General features: G+C 57.5%; 1 protein-coding gene across 1 annotated transcript in view; it reads right to left on the bottom strand.

Moving 5' to 3' along the window:
* The window catches only part of DNAH17 (dynein axonemal heavy chain 17), a 28,034-nt gene that overhangs the window by 3,677 nt on the left and 4,709 nt on the right, over positions 1-19,648 (bottom strand). The window contains exons 16-76 of the mRNA XM_072352105.1: positions 19,424-19,527; positions 19,196-19,336; positions 18,918-19,061; positions 18,597-18,779; positions 18,289-18,528; positions 18,042-18,211; positions 17,748-17,970; positions 17,562-17,678; positions 17,389-17,475; positions 17,089-17,241; positions 16,766-17,014; positions 16,569-16,691; positions 16,115-16,462; positions 15,947-16,038; positions 15,637-15,763; positions 15,298-15,450; positions 14,667-14,792; positions 14,479-14,586; positions 14,258-14,389; positions 13,851-14,011; positions 13,624-13,780; positions 13,227-13,331; positions 12,962-13,119; positions 12,482-12,620; positions 11,821-12,048; positions 11,607-11,744; positions 11,377-11,509; positions 10,957-11,084; positions 10,708-10,856; positions 10,351-10,633; positions 10,098-10,271; positions 9,330-9,537; positions 9,088-9,253; positions 8,873-8,975; positions 8,590-8,737; positions 8,389-8,480; positions 8,049-8,210; positions 7,753-7,917; positions 7,456-7,647; positions 7,111-7,377; positions 6,547-6,708; positions 6,222-6,455; positions 5,860-6,024; positions 5,675-5,770; positions 5,373-5,590; positions 5,063-5,270; positions 4,702-4,817; positions 4,303-4,495; positions 3,978-4,213; positions 3,780-3,902; positions 3,187-3,391; positions 2,878-3,042; positions 2,666-2,806; positions 2,375-2,545; positions 2,091-2,213; positions 1,750-1,943; positions 1,525-1,673; positions 1,267-1,394; positions 906-1,133; positions 437-628; positions 173-352 (exon numbers count right to left, since the gene is read on the bottom strand). Of these exons, the coding sequence (XP_072208206.1) occupies positions 173-352; positions 437-628; positions 906-1,133; positions 1,267-1,394; positions 1,525-1,673; positions 1,750-1,943; positions 2,091-2,213; positions 2,375-2,545; positions 2,666-2,806; positions 2,878-3,042; positions 3,187-3,391; positions 3,780-3,902; positions 3,978-4,213; positions 4,303-4,495; positions 4,702-4,817; positions 5,063-5,270; positions 5,373-5,590; positions 5,675-5,770; positions 5,860-6,024; positions 6,222-6,455; positions 6,547-6,708; positions 7,111-7,377; positions 7,456-7,647; positions 7,753-7,917; positions 8,049-8,210; positions 8,389-8,480; positions 8,590-8,737; positions 8,873-8,975; positions 9,088-9,253; positions 9,330-9,537; positions 10,098-10,271; positions 10,351-10,633; positions 10,708-10,856; positions 10,957-11,084; positions 11,377-11,509; positions 11,607-11,744; positions 11,821-12,048; positions 12,482-12,620; positions 12,962-13,119; positions 13,227-13,331; positions 13,624-13,780; positions 13,851-14,011; positions 14,258-14,389; positions 14,479-14,586; positions 14,667-14,792; positions 15,298-15,450; positions 15,637-15,763; positions 15,947-16,038; positions 16,115-16,462; positions 16,569-16,691; positions 16,766-17,014; positions 17,089-17,241; positions 17,389-17,475; positions 17,562-17,678; positions 17,748-17,970; positions 18,042-18,211; positions 18,289-18,528; positions 18,597-18,779; positions 18,918-19,061; positions 19,196-19,336; positions 19,424-19,527 (10,103 nt within the window). The remainder of the gene's footprint in view (positions 1-172; positions 353-436; positions 629-905; positions 1,134-1,266; positions 1,395-1,524; positions 1,674-1,749; positions 1,944-2,090; positions 2,214-2,374; positions 2,546-2,665; positions 2,807-2,877; positions 3,043-3,186; positions 3,392-3,779; positions 3,903-3,977; positions 4,214-4,302; positions 4,496-4,701; positions 4,818-5,062; positions 5,271-5,372; positions 5,591-5,674; positions 5,771-5,859; positions 6,025-6,221; positions 6,456-6,546; positions 6,709-7,110; positions 7,378-7,455; positions 7,648-7,752; positions 7,918-8,048; positions 8,211-8,388; positions 8,481-8,589; positions 8,738-8,872; positions 8,976-9,087; positions 9,254-9,329; positions 9,538-10,097; positions 10,272-10,350; positions 10,634-10,707; positions 10,857-10,956; positions 11,085-11,376; positions 11,510-11,606; positions 11,745-11,820; positions 12,049-12,481; positions 12,621-12,961; positions 13,120-13,226; positions 13,332-13,623; positions 13,781-13,850; positions 14,012-14,257; positions 14,390-14,478; positions 14,587-14,666; positions 14,793-15,297; positions 15,451-15,636; positions 15,764-15,946; positions 16,039-16,114; positions 16,463-16,568; positions 16,692-16,765; positions 17,015-17,088; positions 17,242-17,388; positions 17,476-17,561; positions 17,679-17,747; positions 17,971-18,041; positions 18,212-18,288; positions 18,529-18,596; positions 18,780-18,917; positions 19,062-19,195; positions 19,337-19,423; positions 19,528-19,648) is intronic.

The following is a 19,648-nucleotide window of genomic DNA, read 5'->3' as shown; positions in this document are numbered from 1 at the left end:
TGATGCTCCGTGTTTCCACTGGATGGAAAAAGCTCAGTTTCTTTTTTTTCCTACACTCCAGGTTGGGTTGAGTGAGGGAATTCTGACCAGCAGGTGCCAATCGGGCAGTGCTTTTCCACAGCAACTTCTAGTGTTAAGTATTGCCTCCTGTGCTGAGAGAGCTCTTCCCTACCTTGTAATCCAGGCTGGGTGGGATCAGGAACCCCGGGGCCAGGTGCAGCTCCCCGTCCAGCATCTCCACGCTGATGTATTCGCTCAGGTAGGTGCGGCACAGCCGCCGGTCCCAGTCATCTGTGATGTGCCCTCCATACATGATTTCACCAAAGAGGTACCGGAGATCATCCCATGGCACCTGCCCAGAGACACTGCCATCAGCTGGCTGCAGTCCTTGCAGGGCTGCTCTGCTGTGTGTTAAGGCTGCCGTGTAGCCCCGTACCTTGGCGTTGGCCTCCAGGTAATTGTACAGGACGTTAATGGAGATGGTCAGGTCCCCGTTGTTGAAGGGGTAGGGGCGGTTCCAGCCCTGAGCTCCAAACTTGCGCCTCTCTGCCACCACCGCGTGGAAGTAGCAGAGCGCAAACAGGATGCACTTGAACTCGATCTCTTTGGTGCACATCTCCAGTGTGTCCTGCAGGGGAACAGCAGGGAGGGAGGGCTGGCAAGTGAAGAACAGAGGTTGCCATCCCCTTGGCCATTGGGTGACAGCAAAGGGGAATTGAGGAGTACATATTTCAAACAAAGAAGCAAACCCACATCTAATTCCATCTTTAAAAGGCTTCTTGGGTGGTTAACTATTGCCCTCATTTGGTTCATTAAAACACTTAGGATCTATACGTGCTCCTATGACTCCTTTTATGTGAGACTGCTCACTGGGAGGAAGCAGTGCAGGGAAGCGGTGCAGGTACCTGGGAGAAGAGGTCGAGGGCTTTGTGCAGGTTGGCATGCATGCCGGTGGGTGGCTCGTTGGTGATCTTGATGGCATTTTCCAGCAGCCCCTGTGGGATGATGTGTGACTCAGGGCTGGGTGCCGGCTCAGCGCTCATGAACACGCGGTAGTCGGGGTGGCTGTCCGTGCTGTGCCGCTCCACGCGCTTCTCCAGCGTGCCCAGCCAGCGGGCCACCAGGTGGATGTTCTGCAACACAAAGCCTGCGTGTGCTGTGTGCTCTCAATACGGTTTTCTCCTGGACCTCGGCACAAGGCAGCTGCACCTCAGGCTGAGGACGCTGCTAGGGCAGTCAGTGCCGTGGGGTGATGGCTGCGCCCACCTGCAGGATGACCCAGTGCCCCTGTGCTGCTGCCACCTCCAGCGCCTGCTCCGCCACCACCTCCTGGCCCTGCCCCAGTGAGACGTTGTGGATCCTCCCATTGTCGATGGTGAAGTTCAGCTTCTTGCCTGGAAGGGGAGGAATTGGCTCTTTTTGTTAGTGCTGATGGGAGCACAGAGCGGCTCCTGCCATGCAGGGCTTCACAAAGAGCACCGACCCATTGCCTTTGTGATGCAGTGCAGCTGGGACCCGGCTTACCCAGCGCTTCCACGTCCTTCAGAGGATCAACTCCAGGTGAGAGAATGAAAAACACAGGTGTGGAGGGGCTGCTCTCCTCATAGGACTTAGAGAACTCCACACTCCTGCCTTCCACAAACTTGCTGCCCATCTTCTCTTCCACAAAGTTCCTGCAGGAAAGCAGCACCCATCTGTGAGCTGGGGACACGTGCTGGCTGCAGGCGGCTGTTGGTGCAGTGTGAGCACCTGACGGCGTAGGTCATCCTGTCCGGCCGCATGCAGCGCAGCATGCACAGCTTCTGCAGCGCTGTTTTGTTCTTCCACTCCTTGGGGAACACCTCCTTCTCGGGCACCTCGGACTCGACGAACTTTTTCCATCGCTTGGCAGAGCCCTCGATGTCACCGTCCAGGTTCTTGAACTCATCCATCTCTGAGAGGACCTGTGGACACAGCTCTTTGCTGGGCACTGCGCCCCCTGTCCTTGGGGGGGATTAACACAGAGCTATGTTCCCCCTCCAGGCATTGCAGCTCGACCCCAATCCACTGCTGGGCCGCACTTTAGGACCGTGCTGTGAGCTGGAACCAACCTTGATGCCACCCCAGCCCTGGTGCTGCAGGAAGTCCACAGGGGATGTGACACCAGCCTTGAAAGGGAAGCGCAAGAGGAAGTCCAGCTCTGCTGGGCTCACTTCTTTCTTGATGGCCAGCACCTGGTGAGCCAAGAGTGCAGGCTGGTGGCTGCTGCACAGGAGCCCCCACCAGCAGCCCCAGCAAGAAGCTCCGATGGAGGGTAGCAAAGGAGTAAGATAATGTGGCTAAAAGAAATCCACATCCAGTACCAAACACTGGAAACCCAACACACTCACATTACCTGGAAGGCAACCTGGGCCAGGAAGATGAGTTTGTCCTGCTCAAAGAGCCCGCGGGCGGTGTACATGAAGACTGAGTAGGTGATCTCGTCTGTCAGGTTGATGACACGCTGCCCCACGTCCTCAGCCTGAGCTGTTCGTTGGATGGCTTTCTCAAAGACCACATTGAATGCCTAACAGAGAGCCAGGGTGGGCTCAGTGCTGTGCTTCTGAGGGCTTCGTTAGAGGAGTTAGTGATGAAACACCCAGCCTCTGCTCCACAGAAAGCGACCACAGCCTCACCCTATGCTTACCTTTAGGGAGAACTGGTAGATGGGGTTGATTTTGTTGAGGTCGCTCAGGATGAAGTACAGCAGAGATGCTCGTTCTGCCGCTGGCCGGTAGTTCTCCCTGGCCACATTTATTTCTACCTCTGTGACTTTGGCTTCCTTCACCTTGAGGCACATGAGTGCAGCGTTACGGTCATGCCATGCAGCATCACCCTGTGCCCGCGCTGCCCAGCTACCTTCTCCTCAATCTCCATGGCCGTGCGCTTTGTTGTCTCCAGGTTCTCCACCAGCGCTGTGTCCCCCAGGAAGTTCCCCGAGGCGGCCGAGAGCCGGGCGAGCAGGGAGTCCTCCAGCTCCTTCAGGTGGATCTTGAACTCATTCTGGCTTTTTGTGAGGTTCGCCTGCACACAGAGCCCAGGGAGGAGTGAGCCATGGCTGCGGCAACGCTGCTGCCACTGCTGGGGGCTCAACAGTCCCCATGGATGCAGGGATGCGGCAGGCAGGAGCAGCCCCTGCAGGGCCCAGCAGCTCCTGTGGGCTCCCACCTTCAGTGCCTCCAGGTCAGGGCGCTCCTTGGCCACCACAGCAGCCAGCAGTTGGTCCTCCAAGCCCTCCCGTGTCACCAGGAAGTTGATCAGTGTGCACTGAGCCTGCATCTCGGGCTTGTAGTGCGGGTTGAAGTACTTGGTGTGCAGGATGAGGCGGAACTGGGGGTGGTACTCCACTTCTTTGTCTCCTATCTTAATGTATCTGTTTGGGTAATTATGTTAACTTCTCTGAGTTTGGGAGTAACTGGTGCCAGAGGGAACCTGATGGGGATGGGGAGGTGGAAGTGGCTGGGAGGGGTCAGGGGCTCAGCACAAGCCCCACAGCTGAGCACACACCTGTGTGCGCCAGCAGCAAACCACCCCATTTATGTGGATTTATCCTGCAGTTGTGCACAAGAATATGCCTCTCAAATGACCCAAATCCCATCACCTATAAACCCTCCCTACCCCACTCCCCCCCACTGGAAACACCATGGGAAAAGTATGGGATGTGGCCAAAGCTCTTGTGTGAAAGGGAACAGGCCCCAGCTGCTGCTGTGCACATGGGCACAGATGGGCAGCACAGAGCAGCAATGGGTCTGCAAGCCCACCTGCCCTTCTTGATGGTGTTCCTGCCCAGCAGGTGATCCAGCACTGGCTCCACCGTCTCACCGATGTCCTCAATCAGCAGCGTGTGCCCTTCAGAGACCGCCTGCTCGATGGTGTCCAGGTAGCTGTGAGCAGGCAGAGGGGGCTTATGGGGAGCTCAGGCAAACACACCCCAGCCACCCCATCCCACGGCATCTCACTTCCTCTGGCCCAGCCGGATGGCCTTCAGCCGCTCTCCATATTTGTTCCTGATCCACTTGATGCCCTGCAGCTGGGCGTCCACCACCAGAGGCCACCGCTCCGTGTTGCAGAGGATGGTAGCGTTCTCGGTGGAGGTGCGGTCGCTGGGCAGCCCCTGGTTGCTCCACGTGGCCACGTCGGCAGAGTCGGTGAGGAGGCTGAGGGGATCCAGCCCTGGTGTGGTGGGAATGGGCACCTGAAAGAGAGGGGACATTGGAGCCCCAGCCTGGAGCGGCACAAAGCCCTTGGTGCTGGAGCAGAGCTGGGGGACTCAGAGCCGCACACCTTCAGCTCCTGCAGGTAGGGGATCCAGCACTTCTCCATCAGCTCAGCCCGGTACTTCTTGGTGAAGTAGCCGACGTAGGACACGAAGGCACAGATGAGCAGCACATCCCCACACAGCGTCTTCTCCTGCTCCCTGAACATCTCCACCGACTCAGCCCAGCGCACGTTTTCAGATGCCAGCCCCCCGATCAGCCTGCAGGCATTGAGCATAGCGTGGGGGCAAGGCCGGTACCACCCCTATCTGCTGTGATGGGCTGCCGCACCCCAGGGCCCACAGCACCACCCCCTGCAGTTCCTGGACCACTCATGAGTGGGGATTTTTAGCCTAGGGGAGCGAGGACCCTCGTTCTGTGTGAGTCCCAGCACAGGGAGGCGGTGCGGAGCCCGGCTGCAGGGTACCTGTTGGCTAACGTGATGACTCTGTTGGTTGCATCAGCCTCCTGCTGGCATTTGATTTTTTCAGCCGTCGCTTTCTCAAACTTTGCAGTCAGGGTTGCCAAGTTGGCGTTCAGGTCCTTCAAAAGACAACATGCTCGCTGTTAGCTCCCACTCACACAGAGCAGGACGCCAGGAGAGAGCTCAGTGGGAGCTCAGAGCTCAGTGCTCACTGAGGAGACACAGCCGGGCTGGGGCTGCACAAGTGATAGCCATCTCTCATTCACCACTGGCTTCTCATCAGCCCATACAGCCATGGGGACTCAGGCCAAGGCACACGGCCGCAGTCTTGCACCCACCCAGCCTGAGGGGAGCTCAAACTTACTGCAATTTTCTTCTTAATGCGGCTCAGTTTGTCTTGCGCCTCCGCCAGCTCCGCGTTGGCTTCCTCCAGCGCCAGCCTCTTGGGCTCCACCTCGCAGTACACCTTGTAGAAGCGGACGATGTTCAGGCACCAGGAGCACAGCCCTGCCGCCGCTGTCGACTTGGACATGATGAACTCTGGGTCGAAGGTGGGGTCCGTTTGGTAGCGCCTATGGGGGGAAACACGGCCCTGCACCTCCTGCTCACGGGCACAGCCAGCCCTGGGTCCCACGGGTGGCACCGCGCCGTAGGGGAAGCAGCCGTGTGCTCACTGGAACTCCTTGAGACACGGCTCGGGGATGTGCTCCTTGTCAAACTTCTTCAGGGCGTCGAGGAAAGTGTCCACTTTCCCCATCATGACCTTAGCCGCCTTCCAGCTCCTGTCCTTGGGAATCTTGCCATGCGGGGCCGTCAGGATCATCACGGCCGCCGTGACGTTCACCACCGCTTGCGGGGGGGACCCGAAGGACTTGAGCTCCGTCAGGTTGTTCTGGGAAGGGAGCACGGGGTGCTGAGCACCGCCAGGCACAGGGCACCTGGGGGCCCATAGCTGCAGTGCTGTGCTCTCTTGTACCTTGTTGAGTGTGTCGAGGGCTTCTTGTGCAGCGATGAGTGCGGGCTCAGCCTTGGCCAGGTCGGACTCGCAGGCTCTCTGCTTCTCAGCCACATTCTGGGGGGGGGAAAGGGGCAAGGCGTGCTGAGCAGTGCCAGGTATGGAGCAATCGGTGCTGCCAGAGGGTGCTGCCCAGGGTCACATACCGTGTTGATGGCCTGGACCTTCAGCTCCTCCTCATCAGCGATGGCTTTCTCCTTGCTGACCTTCTCTGTTTCAACGCCCACCACGTGGATCAGTTTATCTGCATCCTCGTTCTTCTGCTTCAGCTCTTCCTCCTGGATCGCCAGCGTGGCTTTCAGGTCATCCACCTGCACGGGGGGGATGGGAGAGGTTGGGCACCATCAGACCCTGATGGGACCAGTGAGCTCCTCGTCTGGGGGCTGCATTGCCACTTGTGACACAGCAGCCCACGTGGCCCATTGCCCAGACTGAGAGCTCTGTGTGGGGCCAAGCCCTGCTCTCATGCCCACCGTCCCACCTCAGGATGGAGCCAGACCGTGCCCACCTGCGAGGCTGTGCTCTGCAGCTTTGTCAGGCCGTTCTCCAGCCTCTCAATCTTGGCAGTAAGCTCACTCCTCTTCTTAGAGAGCAGGGTTTGGTAGAGCTTTATCTGCTCCAGGAAGGTCTTTGGTGTGGTGTAGTTATAGCGTCGCTCCACAGCCAAGTAGGTCTGGGACATCTCCTTCACGCTCATGTGGACATAGGACATGAACTGGCTGATGGAGACCTTGACCTCGGGCTGCAGCAGACCAGCACAGTGAGCAATGTAATGCTGTGCATGAATGTGAGGGGTGAAGCTGAGTGCTAGCTGCATGCCCAGCGGTGCTCACCTCAATGTCCTCTGTCTCCTCCAGGAACCTGCTGCTGACAGACACCAGGGCGTCCTCTGGCCACTCATGGAACCAGTCAATGGCCGTGCAATTGACTATGGCAGGGAACCTCCTTGCCCGCACGCGCAGAGTGGAGCCCACGGGTGAGAAGCACAAGATCACCTGGAACAGGCAGCGCTGGTGAGAGGGTCAGCTGGTGGTTCCCACTGCCACACATGGAGATTTCTCCTCCTACCCACTGAAGTCCTGTCCTTGTGCCCAGGGGTGGTTGGCAGTGGTGTGCCCTGCTCTGCTTAGTGGGGACGGGCCAGCCCCGGCTCCCTTTAGCCACAGCCAGGGGGGGCTGCATGCACACAGCCCTCCCCTCGAGAGGGAAACCCGTGGGTGGCAGCAGCTGCAACTCGGCTTCAGGGCACGAGGTGCTGGGGATCCTTTGAACACACCTTTTGCTCACACTCATCACAGCATAATGAAACCGCAATCATCCGCGTCATGTTTGCAAACAGCCTTTGGATTAAAGATGTCAGCATCCCTCACAAGCACCACTGCTGGGTGCACGCCTACCTTCAGCTGACGCCTGACTTTCTCTATAAATATTTTCCAGCAGTTTTCCCTTGAGTCTGGCAATCCGAGGAACTTCACTTGTGGCCTCATGGCGCTGATAATGTCTTCTAGTTCATCATCCTGGAAAAGCCCCGGCACCTCCCCGGATGCCAAGAAGTCGTTGATCAGGACCAAGAAAGATTCCTCCGCCACTTGGGAGTCCGTCATCAGGAACACTGTAGGAACGTTCTTTACGGCTGCCTTGATGTACTGCGAGGCGAGGTCCAGCTGGGGAAGCAAGGATTGTCAGGGCATGGCTGAGCTGCCCCAGGGTTGGGGGAGGGATGTGGGGAGACCCGCTCTTACCTTCAGGTCTGGGATGCTATATCCCTTCCTCAATGTTATCTGAAACACATCTAGAGAGCTGATGAAAGCGGCCAGCCGGGAAAGGCTCTGCTTCCCGCTGCCCCCCACCCCCACCAGCAGCGCGTTGCCTCGGGGGGACTCCAGGATCCGATTGATTCTGCAAACATGAGACACCGCGTCCTCAAAGAGCACCTAAGGAAAACGTGACAGAGGGATGACTATCCTGAACCACAGCGCCAAAAGCAGTGGTTGCCCTAAATCACACAGTGCCGTGGCCATCCTGCAGCGTGAGCTCACCAGGTTCATTGCCGCATTGACCTCATTGTAGCCATCCAAGGCCTCTCCCAGCAGCTTGTTGAGTGATGGCCAGTTTGGCACAGGCATGTACTTGGGCTCCCTGATGCCCTCAGCAAAGTGGCAGTAGATGTTGGGTTTGGCAAACAGTGTCTCTTCACTGATGTCCTGCAAGAGGAGTGGCAGCAGTGGGCACGTGGAAGGGACCCTGTCTTGGTACACTGGCTCCTTGCATGGCTGCACTCAGCATCATTGCAGCCCCCAGCTGTGTCACACCCTCCTTTTCCAGCACAGCTTACAGCAAATAATTTCTTGCAGGTGTCAGATAGCATTTTCTCAAAGCTTTTCTGATCCTTGTCATCAACGAGCTTGTCCCCGTAGACCCGCTCAGCTTCGTGCATCCAGAGCCTCACCAGGTCCACGGGGCTCCGCAGGCAGTCGGGGGTGGAGAACAGCAGTCCCTGCAAACACAGGGAGCCTCAGCCTATGGGGTTTGTTTGCTGCTGCTCAGAGCTGAGTTAAAGAGCAGCTTTGGGAAAAGGTCATGGCACCGGAGCAGGGAAATGGTGGGCTGCAAGGGTTCACAACAAAGGAAGGAAAGGAATAAATGCGCTTTAATGGGAACAACCTGCCTGATACCTGGAATATGTTGGAGAGGTCCCGGAGGTTGAAGAGGTAGTGGAACTTGATGGCAGTGGGCAGGAAGATGGCAGTGACCCGCTGGTGCAGGGCTGTGGGCAGGGTGAGGGCTGAGCCTTACCTGGCACCACCCTCTCTGTGCCCAGCGCTGCCCTTCCCATACCTGGCACTGCCCTCCCCACACCCGGTAGTGGAGCTCACCCAGTGCAGCTGTCACCAGCTTCTCCTGCAGCCTCTGCACAACCAGTGGCACCTTCTGCAGGGCCAGGTGCTGGGCCAGGATGGCACTGTAGATGGTCAGCAGTGCGTCCTGGCCGGGGAAGCTCACAGCAAAGACGCAGAAGTGTCGCTGCAGCAAGGAGCAGAGACTCAGGGGGAGCAGCACCCTGATGGAGCCAGCCAGCACTGAGGAGCTCACTGGCCCTGTCTGTGTGCTGAGCTCAGCTGGGACACAACCCCCACCCCAGGAAAGAGCCCTGCATACCTGCAGCCTGGAGTCAATAGTGAAGGACCCCGCGGTCGGGTTCATGCAGGACACGTACTGACAGTTGTGGATGTCCTTCAGGGTCAGTTTGTTCCTGTCGTACCTGAACGGAACAGGGATATTTCCTTTGGGTGGGTTCCCCAGCCCTGTGCCCATGGACAGCCCCGGCCCTCAGCTGAGCATCACTGAGTGGATGTGTGCCAGCAGCCACCTACCAGTGCCCATGGTCCATGTGCTGCCGGATGAGAGTGTGCGGCGCCACAGTGCCATACTTGTCCACCTCAGGCATGTTCAAGTCATCAATGAAGTAAATGAGCTTCTTAGTGCCTGGTGGGCCATAGTTCCTTCCCGACTTCTTCTCCAGGGGCTTCTCCAGGATGGCTGCAAAAGGCAGAGAGCGTGAGCCATGGGGAAGCACAACAGAGCCCCCAGAGGAGCAGCTGTGAGCAGCCCTTACCCTGCAGCATGGCAGAGGTGGTGTAGAAATTAAAGGGCACAGACTGCACCAGGTACTCCTCCGTGCTGAGTGCTTCCAGCTTGTCCCACATCAGCACAGTTTTCCCTGTCCCTGCATTCCCCACCAGCATCACCGGCCGCTGCTTCTCCATCAGCAGGTCCATGAAGTAGCGGATGCGGACGGTCTCAGTGGTGTGCACCATGGAGGCCTGGGGAAGGCACATGGTTGGGGTGAGCTCCATTGCAGTGTGCCTGCAGCTGCCAGGCACTTCTCTGGGCACTATTGCTCTGAGCGAAGGCATGGCCTCACCACACTGATCCGGGCCCTCTCTATAGCAAAAGGTTTCAGCACTTGGTTATCCTAAGGGCTTTCTGACCAACAACTGGAGCCACCAGACACATCAAAACAACACAGCACCATCCCTGAGACTTGTGCCGTGTCTTGTCTGGCCAACACATGGTGCAACCCAGCCCCACTGCTTCCCCTTTTCCATCATGTCTTGATGCAGCCGCCCTCCCTCATTGCAGCATTTCAAAAGATGTATGCAAATAGTGTTTTCCATGAGCATCCAAAGCCAAGCATTGCACTGCAACTAAAAAGAGGAGTTGAACGGAGCGAAGCAAAACCGCACAGAGTTGCAGGTTTGCCTGCTGTCATCACATACAGCCCAGTGCCTGCAGTGCTGCGGGTGTGCACACACAGCAGGTAGGGGAAAGACTGCTGGCTAATAAACAAAGTGTGGCAATGAAGACAGCTTATGGGAAATACCTGCAAGGGAACATCGGGGTCAAGATTGAATTCTGGCACTTTATCAGTCCAAGGCATGAATTTCTTTGTTTCTGGATCGATGTAATAGTCAAAAATTGTCCCCTGAGCAGGAAACTTGATGGTTTTGAACTCGTTCACCCACCACTTGCTGAACTCGGCACGGTAATCCATGAGCTGGAGGGAACCAAAAGAGAAAAAACTCAGAACGTGGCCAATGTGGTCGTTTGGTGCTGCCACAGCATCACAACCCAACCTGGTCCTGGAACATGGCCCCACCAAAGGCCCAGGTGCAGGCAAAGACAAAGAAGAGCTCGTAGAGCTCACGGGGAGAGTCTGGCGGCACGTTCTGCGGTGTCAGGAGGCACTCCAGCAGGTACAGGATCATCTGTATCACCGTGATCTCAGGGATGGGGGTGATCTTCTTGAAGCCAAACTTGAGCTTCTCCAGGCACACGGGCACGTATTTGTCAAACAGGATCATCAGATTGGCCTTCTCAGACTGCACTGCCCTCTTCTCGATCCAGCTGGTCACCACACTGCGGAGGGATGGGTGAGCAGGGCTGCAGGGATCAGGGACCCCCCCCCAACCCATCCCCATCCCTGTGCTCACGGGCTCCAGCCCAGGTCTGCAGGGTTGATGTAGAGGATCCCTGCCCGGGACACGGTGGCTGGCGTGGCGGTGCGCAGGTGGCTGATCTCAAAGAGCAGCCGCATGGTGGGGTTGAGGGGGATGCGCTCATTGCTGGCCAAGGTGAGGACCTGGGGGAAGTAGCCTGATATAGGGGCAGTCCCAGTTTTGGGGAGTAGGTTTGTCATTCTCAGTTCACAAGCCTAGTTCCTTGGGTGTGATGGCACTGACCTTATTGTCATCCATGACTGTGTTCAGGGACTCGATCCACATGGGGTCAATATCACCATCCAGGATGATCCACTTGGGTCCCTTATGTGTGATGTTGGCCAGATCACGCATCGTTGAGGAAAACAGACCTGTCCATACAGAGACACGTGGGCTTTTCCTGCCCAGCTCTTCCCACTCAGAGCAGGTTTGCTGGGGCACGCGCTGGGTTGGTGCTTTCCCTGCACACTCCTGTGCTCCTTCCTCTCCTCATCATCCCAGTAAAAAGCCCCAAGGCTTCTCATCGCTACCACCACACCACAGACAAGATGCTCACAAGGATGCATCCCATGAGGGCATTTCCCTGTGTGCCAGCCCCTCGCTGAGGGGTTGGATGAGCCTGGTCCCTTCACGGAGCAGTGCCTGCCAGCTTTGGCCTCTCACCATCCTTCCACTCTCTTGTAGATGGATGGATAATCCCAAAGAGCTCATCACAGGTCACAGCCTTCGGGTCGAGGTCCACAGAGACCGGCCTCTTCTTCATGTTGCGGTACGTCTTGTTGAGCGACCTCAGCACCTACGGGATGGCACTGCTGCAGTGGTGGTGGCAGCTCCTGTGAGGCCCTGCAGCCTTCTCCTGACTCCCAGCCTCCCTGGCTGTGTTCAGCTCTTACCTGGGACTTGCCACAGCCGGCGTTGCCGATGACAAAGACGGAGTGTCGCACCTGCAGCAGCTCCTCCAGCTGCACCACCTTCAGCACAAAGCTGTCCTCCGCCTGCAGCTTCAGCTCCAGCACCGACTGCTTGATGATCTGGGAGAGAGCAGGCGCTGATCCCCCCCACCCCTTTTAGCGCCCCCCGGCCCTCACCCCCAGCACGCTGAGTCACCTTCTCAAAGTTCAAATCCCTCTTCCTGGGGACATCCAGAGCAGGGAACAGGTCCCCAATCAGCCCCATGAACACGGGCAGGTCGTCTGTCACGATCTTTGGGATGTTGAAGTCCCGTAAGGCTCTCATGAGGACCTGGTCCTCAGCACGAGTTGGGTCCCCCCTCTTCAAGGAGCCCGCTACCACCAGCACAGACTTGATAGCCCGCAGACCCCAGTCGTAGTGATCCTGCCAAGTAGGCGACAAACGTCGTATTGGTGAGAGCTGCTTGAAACAAAACCACAGAGGGATCTCCTCTCCTCCACCCCACGCTCGGCCATCCGCACAGCGCCCCACAGACTGCCCCAGAGCCCAGGAATGGGTGGCAGTCTGCCCCGCTTCCTGGGAAGCACGTTTCTGTTGGCCTGTAAATCACTTCTGCTGAGATGCAGAACATCTGCACGCTCACATCTCAGCCAGCTGTATTCTATTCTATTTTGGAACTTCTTCATTTCTTCCAGAAGGCAGAAATACGCCGTATGAGTGTTGAAGTGGGATTTGTTCAGCCACAGAGCTGGACTTTGCAAGCCAGCAAGTTGCCAGCTAAGGGAATTCAAACTGTCAGGGCTGAAATTCAGGTTAACTCTTTCCCTTAAAGAATCGAGGATATCGACCCCGTTACCTGTTTAGACAGCAGCTCCTTGCAGAGTGTGTACAAAGTAATGAACTTCCTTGCCAGGAGCTTGGCATCAATAAAGCCTTCTGCGACAAGCATGATTTCACAGATGAGCTCAAAGTCGGGAACCACCATGGCACAGGGCCTGGGGAAGCACAGCAGGTTAGCAGGGTGCATACACAGCCACAAGCCATCAAGATTTGCACCCTGTTTTTCCATTCAGATCACACGCTGCTGCTGTCAGAATGAGAAACAGGTGGCAAACTCACGCAGCCCCCTGCCAGCCCCCATCACACAGCCAGATGCTCTGAGCACCCTCCTGCAGCTGAGCAGCCCTACAGCTCTGAGCTGAGCGCTCCAGGGGTGTGTGGGGTCTCCTACAGCAGGGCCACCAGCATGCACGAGTGTCCTCATGTACATGAGCAAAGGCTTCAGATCACGTCACAGCTGTGCCAGGTTAATGGTGATCCATCTGCCTGCCCGTACCTGAACAGGGCCTTTAAGTTTTCAGGCAGTTCTGTCCGTCCTGCATAGCCAGGGTTCATCGTGATGAACAGCCCGACCGACGGCACCAGCGATATCGTCTCTCCAAGAAAATTGAATGTTTTCTTTTTGGCACGAATCGCATCTTGAACACATTTCACCTGGGCAGGGAGCAGAGGTGTCGGCACTGCGGTGCTCGTGGGGCTGACCTCAGCTATGCAAGAACGCCAGCACCATTCACCTCCAAGTGACAAGGAAAGGCACCCACCTGCACTGCAATCACTGACAGCACCTCCACCGCAATGCGATTGAACTCATCAAAGCAGCCCCAGGCTCCGGTCTGAGCGAGCCCCTTGTAGATATTGCCACAGGACTGGAGAGCAAAGCAAAGGGAAGAGATTTCAGAGGTACCGAACACCCCAAGCATCAGCTACAGAGCACGCTGTCGAGAGCTGCTCCTGTTTGGAGCTGGTTGCTGCTCCCTTGGGAAGCAGTGTGCAGCAATGAGGCAGCCCCCGGCTCCCAGAAGCTGCTGCCTGGCCCCACAGCTCTCATGGCTTTGGGAGAGCAGAGCGAGGTCCCAGCCCCATTCAGAGCACAGCTGTGGGAACTGCAGCACAGGCAGCGGTGCCCTTGAGGGCTCCCCTCAAGCCCCACTCCCGTACCTTATAGTCCATCTGCTCAGAGCAGTTGAAGACGTAGACCATTATGCCCACTGCCCGGCCCAGGTCCTTGGTGGTCTCTGTTTTCCCAGTGCCCGCAGGGCCAGCGGGGGCTCCTCCCATGAAGAGATGCAGGGACTGCGTCAGGGTGATGTAGCACCTGGGGGTGATGGTGGGGGCTGAGCACGGCTGTATGGAGCTGAGCTGGGACATGGGGAGCCGAGCCCTACCGGTCGGTCAGCGGGGTGATGACGAGCCGTGGTGTGTTGCCCAGGTACTCGTAGGAATACTGCAGCTGCGCGTCGCAGATGTTGGCGTAGCAGTGCTTCTGGCCCTCGTCCCAGCGGTGCCGCAGCTGTGACTGCCATGCAAACTCCTGTGCGCTCTCCACCTGCAGGGCAGCCATCACCACCTGCTCCCACCCACACCTTTGGGGTGTCCTTTTGGGGGGAGGGGGTGATCCTTGGGCTGTTCCAACCCAGAACCAGGTCTCCCCCAAAGGGATCTGGGTACCTTTGCTTCCCCTCTGACCTCCTCATGCATTCTGGCTACTTTGCAAACTTTAGGAAGGACAATAATGGGAGTAAAGCTCAGAGGTGCTGAGAAAGCAGTGAAAACATGACCTGGTGACTTCTACCTTTGTGAGGATCATTTTGGCCACGACGTCTCTGGCGTGCACATCAATGGTGCAGATTGTCATGATCTTCATTCTGTCTCCTGCAGACAAGCTGCCAATGAGCAGCGAGATCAGTGCGTTCAGCTGATTGATCTGAGGAAGGAAAGGAGTGAGAAAAATTACATCACGTTCTCCTGCCCGTCTGCACCACCTCATCCCGCTGACAGCAGCGGGAGACAAACCTGCTTTTTGTTATAGTCCTTAATTGCATTTTCATAGCCCTCCTCCAGCCTCCCAAAGGCCATGCCGACTTCTGTGGTCCACCAGATCTGGGTGCAAGTCAGAGCAATCTGCAATCAATTAAACAACACATCCATCGGTGGGTCAGGCTCTGGTCCCTCAGCCCAGCCCAGCCCCGTGGCAGCCCCACCTGTGCCGGGTAGTCAAACACCCACTGCTCCCGTGGCTTGTCCTCATAGCTGGCCACGGCCTCGGGGATCAGGTGGCGCAGCGTGGAGCGCATGCTGTCCAGGACGCGGTTCAGCCACACCTCCACCTGTGTGTGTGAACTGTGAGCATTTCCCAGCCCTGTCTGGCCACGTGCAGGTTAAGCTGCTGGCATGGAACTGCCCCCCTGCTGCAGGATCACACCAGCCTGCATGGCCGCAGCCATTCCTTGTTCCGCATGGGGACCGGAGCTGCTGTGCTGTGCCCTGAGGACACTGGGGCAGAGAGCACCCACTAATGCATGCCTGATGCACACAGCTGCTCGCCCTGTACACCGTGATGGTGGCACCCGAGGCATCGCTCAGCACTGCTCTCCCCACATGATAAAAATTGCATGAAAGCCCCCGGTATATGGCTCCATCTGACAATGCAAACTGCAGTTTATGGAGCACGAAGAGGGGATGAGCAGACGGACCATGCTGCAGCAGCCTGAGGGGCTGCACAGCTCAGTGCTTTTGCCTTCTCCATTGCTGCAGCTCTATTCTAGGTTTCATCTCAGCCCGGAACCCCACAGCCCCCACCTCGTGGGCAGCAGCTCCCAGCCCCCTGCTGACCTGCCCAGACAGGTCGCATTCTGCACCCAGAGGCACAAACTCATCCTCTTTGCTGAACATCCCCACGGCCGCCTTCAGCGGTTTGTTGTCTGGGCTCATCTTGAACTTCAGCTTAGCAAGGCTGTCAAACAGCTTCGAGAGGTGACGGGACACCTGTGGGCAGCAGGGGAAGGAACCCCATTGGGGTCAGAGGGCATTTTGCAGCTCAGAGTACTGCATCCCTGAGCCCCAGCGGGTCAGAGATGCTGTTCAGTTTGGAGACTTAAAGACATCTGCGATATGTCAGGAAGTGAGAGAGGTGGGATGTGCCTCTGGATTTGTGCTCAGCTCAGCCCATACCTCAGCTGGCTCGTTCCCATTAGACAGAATGTCAAGCAGATCCGCAGAGGAAATGAAGTAGAATCTGGGGAAGGCCAGTCGCTTTGTCTCCAGGTATTCGGCCAAAGCCTTCTCACAGACCGCCAGCCTGGCAAGAAACAAGGAGTAAATACACATAGCTAACAAAGTGTACTCGATTTTACCATTTGCAGAGTAACGGCGTTTCATAAGATGACACTTGGGCTGCTGGGGAAAGCAAACTTCTCCTCTGGCCTCAGAACAGACTGCAGGGGTTTCTCCACAACGCTTCATCAGGATGACCCGAACCCACCTCTTCTGCAGTGCCTCCAGTTTGTCGAACAGACCGGGTTTGTTGGTAGCTTCAACGACGTTGGGGGTTTTTACTGCATCAGCCATTAGCTCCTGCAAGACAAAAAGGACCGGACTGTACCCGAAGCAGCAGTGAGCTCTGGGGCCCAGAAAGGGTCGGGCTTCTCACTTTGAAGTCCTTATCGATGGAATCGAACTGCTTGGAGTCCTCTGGCAGCTGGCTGCGGATGTCTTCAGAGCCGATGAAGATGCTCTCCAGGTGACTCCACGTCCTCTGCACCTCAAACAAGATGCTGATCACGGAGTCGGCGGTCGACAGCTTCTGCTGCCAGCCCGACACCTCCTGGAGGAAGAAGGCGAGGTACTTGGAGGCCATCAGGTTCTGCAGCTGCACTTGGTTGTCCTCCAGCGTCTCGATGAGAACTTCGTCTGACTTGAGGAGCATGATGCCCGTCCTGGAGTGGGGCTCGTGCTCAAACTCCATTGTGGCCCAGGTACTGTCCAGGGCATTCAGCACCTACAGTGCGAGACGTGGGCATGAGTTGCAGGGGCTGCGTGCTGCTGTGGGCTGCAGGGGCTCTCCTCAAAGCGGGTGCACACCGAGCAGGGATTAATCACTGTACCTTCTCCATCCCCGACTCCTTCACAGCTTTGTCCACGATGCCACGAACCTCATCCTCAAACTGGTGCAGGTTCAGCTGCAGCAGATCCGCCAGGGTTGTGTCCTGGGACATGGTGAAGTTCACCTGCAGCAGAACTGGCATTATTGGGCATGTCCCCCCACTGCAGCCCCCCACCCCCCCATTGGCTTGGAGCACACCTTGGTTGCCTGCATGAGCTCACGCCAGTGCCGATCCCTGATGGCTGGGTTCTGCAGCTCATTCACGGCACGCAGGGACGTCATCATGTTCTTCATGCTGTTGTCCAGCCCTGTGAATGCATCCCAGCTTCTCATCTCCTTATCCAGGCTCCGAATGTCTTTAGCAAATTTCTTGCAGTCGATATCCATCTGCTCCACGTTGATATCCTTCCATTTGGTGGTTTTCCAGTCATCGATGCTCGTGTTGACCTGCAGTCACCTGGACATGTACACCCAGCCCAGTGCCCTCTGCACTGCACTGCCTCCCAGACCACAGCACATACCAGCACAATCATGTCCCAGAGCTGCTTCAGCAGACGCACATCCCTGCGGCACGCTTTGAGCTGCTTATACTCCGGGACAGCCACTTCAAACAGCCCAGCTGATTCGGACAGCGCGGCCATCTCGCTCTCCATGGCAGAAACGTTCCTCTGTTGCTGGAGGTGAGAAAGAAAAGGGCTCAGCAAGAGACTGCGTGCCCTGCCCTGGGGATGCGTGTCCTGCCCTGGAGACAGTGCTGCGCCGTGGCTCTCCTATCTGGAACTGCCTAGCAGTGCAGCATGGCCAGGCGTCACCCTCACTACCTTGCTGAGGGATCTGTAGGGCTCTGAGTCAGTGTAGGAGAAAGGGGCTTTTTCCCGGAACTTCTCCCTGAAGGCGAGCTGCCGGACCTGCAGGACACAGAGGGGTCGGTGTCTGGGGGCCAGGGGGGGGGATCTGGAACCACCAGTTTATCCTCACTCCCTCCTGCCAGCACCTCAAACTGCTGCAATTTCTTGCGGATGATGTTGACCTCGTTTGCTTGCAGAGGTGCCACGTTCTGCTTCACGTGGAAGGAGAGCTTCTTGGTGTTGTCCCAGTGCTCGGGCAGCTCCTGCATCACACACCGCATTACAGCCTGCCCCACGAGCCTGCACCTCACCCCGCACCCTGAACCTCTCACCTGGAGCTGCTGGTGCACCTCCTCAGGCATTTCCTCCCCATACGTGCTGAGCAGCGCGATGGTTTCCTTCAGGGGCCCAAACATGACATCGGTGGCTGCCTGTCGGTCCTTCACCCTCAGCAGGTGCCCCATCACCTCCACCAGCCCGTCATAGTCTCCCTCTTCCACCGGCTTGCTCAAGCCAGCAGTGGCTTCCTTGATGAAGGCCTCCAGCTCCCGCAGGCTGGGTGCAAGCAGGGGCTCAGAAGGGCTCAGGGTGCCGTGCCCACCCCCAGCAATACCACCCCCTGTTACCTGCTGGTGACGTGGTCGGCGAGGTGCTGCTTCAGTGCCTGGCCCCGGCTGCGTGCAGCGCTCAGCAGCACCTGATTGAAGGGGCGACAGTCGCTCTGCAGCCACCCCCCGAACACCACAGTGCTGGCAAAGCCCGACACCTCCTGGCACAGCTCCTCACATGCACTGATCTGCGGGATGGATGGAGTCGGTCACAGCCCGCAGCTGGCAGTCCCTGGGCACCACATGTCCCACGTCCTCCCCATACCTCCTCCTGGAACTGCTGCAGGGATGGAGGTTCCTCACGTGGGAGTCCCTCGGGCTCTTCGGGGGTGGAGCTCTGGAAGGTGAGGAAGTGCTGCAGGAACTCCTCGGGGCCCTCCAGCCACAGCTCCGCATACTGCTCGAAGCTGGCGCAGTGCTCCATGCCTTCAGCCATGGCATCAGCCGCCAGCGACATCAACTCCTCCCGCATCCTGCTGAGCTCCACCTCCTCCTCCAGCTCGGACTGTGGGGATGGCACAGCTCCGGATGCTGCCTGGGGCTGCAGGGTTGCACCCACCCCTGAGAACCCACCTTGTAGCTCAGCTTCCCCTCCAGCAGCCGGGGCATGCACGCTGCAGAGCCATAGATGTCAGCCAGCAGGTCCTCCAGCAGCTTTAGGAAGCTGTTCTCATCTGTCACATCCAATGAGGGCTGGAAGCCCACTTCACCATCACACAGCTCCATGCTCACCTCAAACAGTGGGGCCACCTTTGCCTGGAAGAGAATGGCACCTGATTGTTCCCATGAACCCCATGGCAGGGATGGAACAGCCACTGAACAGAACACCCGGAGGGAGGAACAGTGCATGGGGGTGAACGTGGGCATGGAGTGGCAGAGCAAACCTGGACGTACATTGGGGGCCATGTTGGTGAGCAGCAGCTTCAAGGATTTGTGAACAAGTGTGAAGAGCCCATCCAGCACTACTTTGTCAACGTAATTTACGTAGTCCAGCCATATCTGCGAGGACGTATCAGCCTTGAACAGCTCTGCGTTCTCCTGCAAGTCAAAGGAAACCAACCCAGTGTCTGTCAATCAATCAGCACACAACGGGTACCCCGACTCCCTGCACTTTGCACATAGGTGCCCCTTGCTCAGCCGGTTCTGCTGGCAGCACCCTGAGCTGTGCACACCTGCACCATGGCCTCAATCTTGTTGCTCGCCTCCTGGATGGCCGCATAGCGCCGGGTCACATTGCTCGCCCGCCCATCCAGGTCCAGCAGTGCTGCCTCCTTGTTGTCCTTCCTCTCAAACAGGGGAGTAGCTGAGCACTCCTGCATAGCACACAGCCGTAAGGCAAATCCCTGCAGCACACACACACTGGGGACAGTGCAAGTACAGCAAGCAGCCAGAGCGCCTACCTCCATGAGCTGGCTGATATTTTCCACGTTTAGCTTTGATTTCTGCACTCTGGTGCTTAAGTCATACAAGACCTCTCTCATCTCCTGAATGTATTCCATCACACCTGGGAGGAAAACGCAGGTGACACCACCCAGGCGGATCTGGGTGGGAGTGAGTGGGGTGGGGGCGTGCTGGAAGAAGGGGAATGGCATTTGGGGCACAGAGATGGAGGAGGGTCTCCCCAG

The sequence above is a fragment of the Excalfactoria chinensis genome, chromosome 17, assembly GCF_039878825.1.
Source record: "Excalfactoria chinensis isolate bCotChi1 chromosome 17, bCotChi1.hap2, whole genome shotgun sequence".
In the NCBI taxonomy this organism is placed as follows: domain Eukaryota; kingdom Metazoa; phylum Chordata; class Aves; order Galliformes; family Phasianidae; genus Excalfactoria; species Excalfactoria chinensis.
Note: the sequence above shows the minus strand (reverse complement) of the source record. Positions and strands in the feature narration are given on the sequence as shown.